The 9,028-nt window shown below is 38.6% G+C and overlaps 1 protein-coding gene across 2 annotated transcripts in view; it reads right to left on the reverse strand.

Moving 5' to 3' along the window:
* The window catches only part of LOC140234634 (reticulon-1-A-like), a 49,862-nt gene extending 41,155 nt beyond the window's left edge, over positions 1 to 8,707 (reverse strand). Inside the window, exons 1-2 of one of the 2 annotated variants that reach the window (XM_072314666.1) lie at positions 7,902 to 8,706; positions 40 to 75 (exon numbers count right to left, since the gene is read on the reverse strand). In XM_072314666.1, the coding sequence (XP_072170767.1) occupies positions 40 to 75; positions 7,902 to 8,376 (511 nt within the window). In that variant the 5' untranslated portion in view covers positions 8,377 to 8,706. Of the gene's footprint in view, positions 1 to 39; positions 76 to 7,901 lie in introns of both variants that reach the window. The other variant, XM_072314674.1, reaches the window with a different exon arrangement.
* Positions 8,708 to 9,028: the final 321 nt, after the last annotated feature.

A 9,028-nucleotide genomic window follows, 5' to 3' on the forward strand; every position in this document is an offset into this window, starting at 1 on the left:
ACAATACCAGTGAGTCACAAGAGAGTGAGATAAATCTACCTCTTGGGTCGAGCTTGGAGAGATCAATCAAGGAACCTGTTGGTAGAGAGAAACATGCATGCAAATGGGAAATGGCAATAATTGACATGCAATAAAGATAATAAAAGTTGGTTTTATTTTTTTCTTTCTTTCAATGACAAGAAGTTGAATGTTAACACAAAATAGAGAATAAACCTTGACACAGCCCTTGGGAGAAGGTCTGCTGGTTCACATGCATTTAATCTAGAATGATTTCTCAAGAAAATTGTTCACTAAGAAAGATATAGGATTTCCTTTATGTAAAGTTGAGTGCTAAAGACTGCCTTGATCAATAAATGGTAAACCAGCAAGAGTTTGACAATTCATTCTTCCTTGGCTTAATAAAACAATATCAACATGAATATTGACAAATACTCAGACCATTAATTTTATTACATTTGTTAAAAGTGAACCACCATGATACACACAATAGATGTGAGAGGTGCAAGTGAAAGTTAGAGAGAATTGAAAATAGCTCTTGAGTGGCGAATATGGTGCACATGCCATCATTAACCCAGGGCTGCACACTAACCCATTTTTTCTGCCGGTCCGACATGTCTCTGTCGGACCGGTAGATGCCCCATTTTACCATTTTTTACCGGTCCGAACAGAAAACTTACCGGTCAACAACGGCAACCTAAAAAAAACATTAAATTACTTGCAAACTTATTTTCTTGTTTTTATGGACGTACCCCCCCCCCATGTACATTTTACTGATTAATGTCTTTTTAAACTTGAATTAGTTATTGCACAAGAAATAAAAAAAATGAGAAAAAAAATAGAATGTTTGTTCGTGAATTACAGTGTAAAACGATAATGAAAAAAAAAAATCAGATTGTATCATGCGTTTGTGACTTTTTCTAAACATCGGCGCACGAACTTGCTGCATAACCGTGATTTAATGAATTATTTTAGCTGTGATATTTTCTGATGCACGAGCTACAAGGGGTTCTTTATTTTTCTTTCGACACTCTCTTCGCATTTGTGCATGCGTTCTGAAAGGTACACGACATGCAGGGCCGAATTCGCAATCCTCTTTGCGCCCATTTCTACCTCAAATATCAGCGGGATTGTGACGATTTCATGAATTACTTCGGCTGTAACATTTTATGATGCACGCGCCAAAAGGGGTGAAACTGGGTCCTTTATTTTTTTGCCAATATAAACTCTTCGAATTTCGTAAGTGCGTTCTTAAAAGATGTACCACACGGCCGAATTCATGATACTTTTTGCGCCTATTTTTACCTCAAATATCAGCGGGATTGTGACGATTTCATGAATTACTTCGGCTGTAATCTTTTATGATTCATGCGCCAAAAGGGGTTGAAAATGTGTCATTTATTTTTTCCCGATAAACTCTTCGAATTTCGTATATAAGTGCGTTCTTAAAAGATGTTCCACAGCGCCGAATTCATGATACTTTTTGCGCCTATATTTCTACCTCAAATATCAGCGGGATTGTGACGATTTCACGAATACTTCGGCTGTAATCTTTTATGATTCACGCGCCAAAAGGGGTTGAAAATGTGTCCTTTTATTTTTTCCCGATAAACTCTTCGAATTTCGTAAGTGCGTTCTTAAAAGATGTTCCACACCGCCGAATTCATGATACTTTTTGCGCCTATTTCTACCTCAAACAAATTATCAGCGGAATTGTGGCAATTTCATGAATTACTTTGGGTGTAACTTTTTGTGATCTCATGCACGCACCAGCTAAAATGGTTGAAAATGCGTTCTTTATTTTTCTCCCCACAATCTCTTCGCATTCCGTACATAAAGATATACGACACGGCCGAATTCACGATCCTTTTTGCGCCTATTTCTACCTCAAATATCAGCGGGATTGCGATGATTTCATGAATAACTTCGGCTGTATTCTTTCATGATGAACGCGCCAAAAGGGGTTGAAAATGTGTCCTTTATTTTTTCCCCGATAAACTCTTCGAATTTCGTAAGTGCGTTCTTAAAAGATGTATGTGTACCACACAGCCGAATTCATGATACTTTTTGCGCCTATTTCTACCTCAAATATCAGCGGGATTGTGACGATTTCATGAATTATTTCGGCTGTAATCTTTTATGATTCACGCGCCAAAAGGGGTTGAAAATGTGTCCTTTTATCTTCTCCCGATAAACTCTTCGAATTCGTAAGTGCGTTCTTAAAAGATGTTCCACACCGCCGAATTCATGATACTTTTTGCGCCTATTTCTACCTCAAATATCAGCGGAATTGTGACGATTTCATGAATTACTTCGGGTGTAATCTTTTGTGATCCACGCACCAGCTAGAATGGTTGAAAATGCGTTCTTTATTTTTCTCCCCATAATCTCTTCGCGTTTCGTATACATAAAGGTATACGACACGGCCGAATTCACGATCCTTTTTGCGTCTATTTCTACCTCAGATATCAGCGGGATTGCGATGATTTCATGAATTACTTCGGCTGTAATCTTTTATGATGAACGCGCCAATATGGGTTGAAAATGTGTCCTTTATTTTTTTCTCTTCGCATTTCGTAAATGCGTTCTTAAAAGATATACGCCACGACCAAAAATCATAATTCTTTTTGCGCCTATTGTCTCCTCAAACTTCAACGGGATTGCGATGATTTTATGAATTATTATTCGGCTATAATCTTTATGATGCACGCGCCAAAATGAGTTGAAAATGTGTCCTGTATTTTTCTCCCAATAATCTCTTCACATATCGTATACATGCGTTCTTAAAAGGTAGGCCTATACGACACGGCCGAATTCACGGTCCTTTTAGCGCCTATTTCTACATCAAATATCAGCGGGATTGCGATATTTCATTAATTATTTCGGCTGTAATATTTTGTGATACACGCGACAGAAGGGTTGAAAATAAGTTCTTTATTTTTCTCCCGATAATCTCTTCACATTTGTGAATGCGTTTTCAAAATTATACACTGCACGCAGGGCCGAATTCGAGATTCTTTTGCGTCTATTATTGTTTACTCAAATTTCAACGGGATTGCTATAATTTCATGAATTACTCTTTGGCTGTAATCTATATGATGCAAGCGCCAAAAGGGGTTGAAAATGTGTACATTATTTTTATCCCGCTAATCTCCTACCATTTAGTACATGCGTTGTTAAAAGGTATACGACACGGCCGAATTCACGATCCTTTTTGCGTCTATTTCTACCTCAAATATCAGCGGGATTGTGGCGAAATTATGGATTACTTCGGATGTAATCTTTTGTAATGCACGCACCAGAAGGGTAAAAATGTGTCCTTTATTTTTCTCCCGATAATCTCGTTGCATTTGTGCATGCGTTTTTGATAACCGACACGGCATGCAGGACTGGATTCAAGATCTTTTTTGCGCCTATTTATTTCCTCAAATTTCAACGGGTTTGCGTTGATTTCATGAATTGTTATTCGGCTGTAATCTTTTATGATGCACGCACCAAATTAATATGTCCTTATTTTTTTTTCTCCTCTATAATCTCTTCGCATTTCGTACTTGTATGAGCTTTTGAAAGGTGTACGACGCGGCCGAATTCATGATCCTTTTTGGGACGATTTCTACCTGAAATATGTAAGCGGGACTGCGATGATTTCATGATTTTTTTTTCTCCCTTGTATTATCTCTTTACATTTTTTTAAGGGCCGATTTCGTGATCCTTTTCGCGCCTATCTTCATAATGAGACCATTCTGAACGAATGAAAATATTCATTTACTGTATCGCTGAATATAGAATATGTTTTTACTTTTTCTAAAAATCGGCACAAGTAAAATAGTTCTAACATGTCAACTGCCACGCAGCTGCGAAGCCGGGATCGGATCGATCTTGCGTTAAAAAAAAAAAAAAAAAAAAAAAAAAAATCATGAGTAAAATGACCCAGAAATGCGTGCGCTTCTATCAATGCTTCTTGTCTGGCATGACCGCCGATCGCAAGCAAACGAACAAACAAAACAGGATCGGGGAAACAATCCATGCATTTCAACAGTTACATTGTACCGTACATCCTTTGCATGTATTGCATAGCATGGCAGTGCGTGAGCAGCGCCAATGCGCAAGCGAGCGCGAATAACTGGTCGACTGCTAGTGCTCAAAACTAATATACAATTGTATGCTTACTTTACAAATTGCACCGGTAGACATATTCGAAAACTTGCGTAAAACGTGTTGAACAATGCGATATCTTGCATTCTGTTTCTCCCTGATCGGGGCTGATCTTTTTCTTTCTACTGACCCCGCCAATTCTTTTTTTTTTTTACTGGTCATGTCGGACCGGTAACTTGTGGATTTCCTGAAAAGTTACCGGTCCGACAGTGACTTTTGCCGGTCTTGACCGTCGGACCGGCGCCAGTGTGCAGCCCTGATTAACCATAAAAGTGGAAATTTTCGTGGAGTTGAAATTTTCATGCATTATGAAGAAACTAGCGCAAAAACAAAAGCAAGCAAAAATTTTTGCTTGGCATATGTTTCTGCAGTTGATTTCTTGATTTTGCGGAATTAAAAACACGCAAAACTCATCTTACCTGGCTGAGCGTGAAAAATTACTCATGCGAAAATATCCACTTTTACAGTATGAAATTGCATTGACATTATGTCAACACAACAAGTTTGCAATGGTATCAAAGGGTAATCATACAATGTATCTAGGCTTTTAGTGTACATAACATGCTATGAAATAATTCTGTCAGAATCTCTTTCTTTGAAAATCACTTCTTTAAAAGGCATAAATTATGCTGATGTGTATGAATGTGTGTGATAGATCCCAGCACTGTCAAATTTACAACATCTAGGCAAATGAGTTAGTTGTGTGAGTTGTGTCTTCCTGCCGATGTTCTGCATGCCTTTAGTCTCACAAACATGCAATCTGGGATCCAAAGATTTAGCAGAAAATATATTATTGGTATCTGGAAAGATAAGTTAGGGTACGGTACCTTGAACAACATTCAAGAGCTTAGTTCTGTTTGTTTTTGTTTTAATATAAAACCCTAATTTTGAATTGAAATGACCTTGGGGAAGACAGAAATCAGCACTGAAAATATAGTCAATTTTCATTTCTAATTCCACTAGCTTTGATGTCTATGTCTTCAAGCAGTGTTACTTTTGCTGACATTCAAAGTTCTACCCTGTAGCTAAAGATGATACTTCTTGCATCCACAACATATCCACTTCATGAAAAATCAGTTCCCTACAATATGTCATGTTTTGTATGATTTTGGATGCAAATTCTCCAAGTTCTTATTCAATGATTCCATGAAGCTTTTCACATTTTTTTTTTTTTTTTTTTTTAGAACATGAAGATTCAGTTTTGGAAAAGTCTGACATACAATGTATTTGCTAAACTTCAGAAATTGTCAAAATTTGCTTACTGAGCTGCCTGATAACATACAAACACATGCACAAACACACTGACAGGATACAAAGGTTTTGAGAATTGCATGTCACATGCTGTGATTCATCATAAAGAGTTCTATCATGATAAAATATCACCATGCTAATAATTTTTTTCCTGAATGGTTTAATGTCTTATTCTTAAACACCACTGCCTAGATGGAAAGTATAAAGTATGGTTACATTCAGTCACTTAAAAGATCTACAGTTTGAAGAAATCAGCTTTGAGTTTGAACTTTTACTTTTTCTTACACATTATATATTTACTGAATATCAGAGAGATTCTGTATCTGGGAGTGTTTAACAAAGAATATAAATTACAATGTTATAGATCTTATAAGTTTTAAATGATTAAATTAATATTATAGTATGCCTCTGGTATCCCTGTTCAGTTTTACTTAATTATGTTAATTTGAATGATTAGTACATTCCAAATTTTACAGATAACTTCCTTTGTCATTTCTTTTATTTTGTACATTGATGGCTGCATGAGCAAGTCTCCAACATTTTCACCATCATTGTTTATGTATTTCATTAGAAGCTGAATACCACTGAAGACACACACAGTATACACATTGATCTTAACTTTAACACTGACTTAAATTCATTGTGAAACACCCCAAGGTAACGTAAAATCATGCAGCTAATACAATGTATCTACATTTTTTGAAGCTACTGTATAAAACATTGCTAATCAGTGCCTACAGCTGTACAAAACCAGTGGAGAGATTATATGTTGGGCAGGGATGCACACTAACCCATTTTTTTCTACTCGTTCAATAGACAGGTTAGACCAGTAATCACAGTACGTCAGTAGGTACACTCAGTTTTTCCACTTTTTACTGGTCCGTTGCTGAAAGTGAAAAAGTTACTTGTCTGACTGATTTTCACTGGTCAGGGACCACCGGACCAGTGCCAGTGTGCAGTGTTGTGTTGGGTACGGGCACCTAATGAGGAATACTATTGAACAGTCACACGATATGGCTTTGTCTAGTAGTACAGAATTTTGTTTCTCATCTGCTGTGCACATGAAATGTCAGTTTATTTAACTTCACCATCCCCCAAAAAACAACTTAGACATGGATTTAAGCGTGTACTGATTTTGATCAACAATGTGGGAATCTCAAGGTAAAACAAATACATATCAAGCTCTCATAATTTTTTTTTTTCTGAAACATTTAGAATCAAAAGATATCTCATGTGACAGTCTACATGGCAACAGACACAATTTCATTGTCTCCTATGAGTGACTTCAGTGCAATCACACTCACAGTAGAGGTTCTATGCTCTATGGAACATGACACACTGACACAGAAAATTATAGATTTCTAGGCCTAAATTTACTACTAAATAATCAAATCTGGTACTGGTAGTCTCACTTTTTGCCAAAACATAATATCGTCTGTTGAGAATGAGAAGGGCATTTAGTGGTCGTGAACACTATGGGTTTAGTGGCAACTTAACGCCCTTATCATTCTCAGCCGACGATATGTAATATGCTGCTTTCATTTCACAAAGTTCATTCAGGGTAGACGCTATGTTTCTGTCAGAGAGGAAAGTTCACCACATCATAGTCCCTTAAAATACAGAAATAATCATCCTTGTCTGTGACAGGTTGCCTATTAGTATTTGCAGCAGGAGCCATTTCATTCGTTGATGAAAAGGCCCAATCAGGGGGGTGTGTCATCAACGTTTGTCAGTGCTGACAAACGTTCATTAAACACCCCCCAGGTGCAAGCCAAGAGTACCATCACTTCCCACAACAGTATTACGTGTATCAAACTCCTGCTTTTGTTCAATTAATCCATTGAGGATGGTTTGATTTTGCTACAGCATGCATTTCCCATAGACACCTGCCCGGCCGAATATACTCGGGACTCGTCCTCAACGGGTTAAAAAGCAGAACTATTAAAGCACACTTGACACTCCAGTGGCGGATCCAGGGAGGACCGCAACCGGCGCACACCCCCCCCCCCCTTTATTTTTTGTTAAAACAAAAGAAATAAAAAGAAAAAAATGGGGGAGGGGTGTGTGTGCCCCCCCCCCTTTAATTTTGTAAACGCGCCCTCTCTTTACGGAATTCCTGGATTCGCCCCTGCACTCATTTATACTCTAGAATCTAGCTGCTTTATTGATGAATGAAACTGCCCCTGCGGCAAATAAGTACCCTGTCTGTCACAACAGGGATAATTATTTGAAACCTTGTTGTAGATATCTAGTAGATCTATTAAACGTTAGTTTTAAATTAAGATCAACTTATTACTCACTGTGATTACTACTTCATTAGTGTGAAGTTGTTGTTTTTTTAAGTCAAAGATTTTATGCAGCTAAAACTACACTCACTTACTACTCACTAGTCTGATAGTCAATGGTATTAGTTGGAATCATTAAATTAAAATAATAATTTTGTTATTTGGATTTCGATCATGGGTCTACTTCTTCTTTTTTTTTTTCAATTATCTCACCTACTGACTGTGAAACCTGCTGTGACCTTGGACTTGGTGTTGGTTTCTCTGGAACAGATGTTGAGCCAGTGACGACTGGAGCGGGAGCTGCTTCGGGTGCCGGTGGTTGCGAGACTGGTAGGGGCTCTTCGATTCTTTCCTCTGGTTTGTAATCCTGAAGATGATCAAAGTCACCGAGGGTCCCGCCCGTTGAGTCAGGAGCACTGACAGCATCTGTTTCGAGATCTCCGAAACCAGTATCTGCTGGCCTGTTGAAGTCAGTCGCTGGTGCAGAACTATCCCCGAAAGACCCTAGTAAGTCTCCAGTGGGGACTGGCTGAGAATGGGCCTCCGGTTGCTCAGATACGTACCGATCCTCTTCTGGGTTGTCACTCATTGTGAGAGGTCTGTCTGCATCTACGCGCTCGAAATCATTGTCGTAATCTCCGACAAACTGTTGTGACGAGTCAGGTTGAAACTGGTCAAAGTCCGCCATTTCGATTTGAAGCTTAGGCTACAGGCTGGTAACACGCTAGCAAACTGGTCGGGTCAGATCAGCAACGTCAGTTTACTTGATAATTGATGGTAGTGCTGATGATAACGGGTAACGGTCACATACAGTTAATGATTGCCTAGATCAGCATTGCATGCCACATATCACTGATGAAAAGGGAAGGAAAAGGAGGCAGCATCCAGGTCGAAGCCCCGCCGAGCCAGATCAGTGCACACAATACACACAGCACACACGTACGTCTAGGGGCTATGAAAAAGGATGACAGTGTGAGATTTCTAGTACATGTACATTGGCAATGTGTGTCTGTAGCGTGTGTGTCTTGCAGAGCTAGCTCGAGCTGGCTTGGAGGTAGGAGAGCGAGCATGCAATGAATGAACAAGATGGCGACTCGGTGCATGACGTATTTCCGTTATCCTCGATATTGTGGCGCGCGTTTATGAAAAATATGATGTGACAAAATTAATATTATATATTCGCCATAACGTACGTATACTGTAGTACTAGTAACCGTCATCGTGAACCTGTAGTCAGTACTCTAGCCTGAAAGTAGAAGACATTGGCCTACTTTTTGCGATAGGAACTGAAAGTCCTGACTCATGTACAATAATGCAGTCCTCTAAAAAAGTGTACTTCA

The sequence above is a fragment of the Diadema setosum genome, chromosome 1, assembly GCF_964275005.1.
Source record: "Diadema setosum chromosome 1, eeDiaSeto1, whole genome shotgun sequence".
Classification (NCBI taxonomy): domain Eukaryota; kingdom Metazoa; phylum Echinodermata; class Echinoidea; order Diadematoida; family Diadematidae; genus Diadema; species Diadema setosum.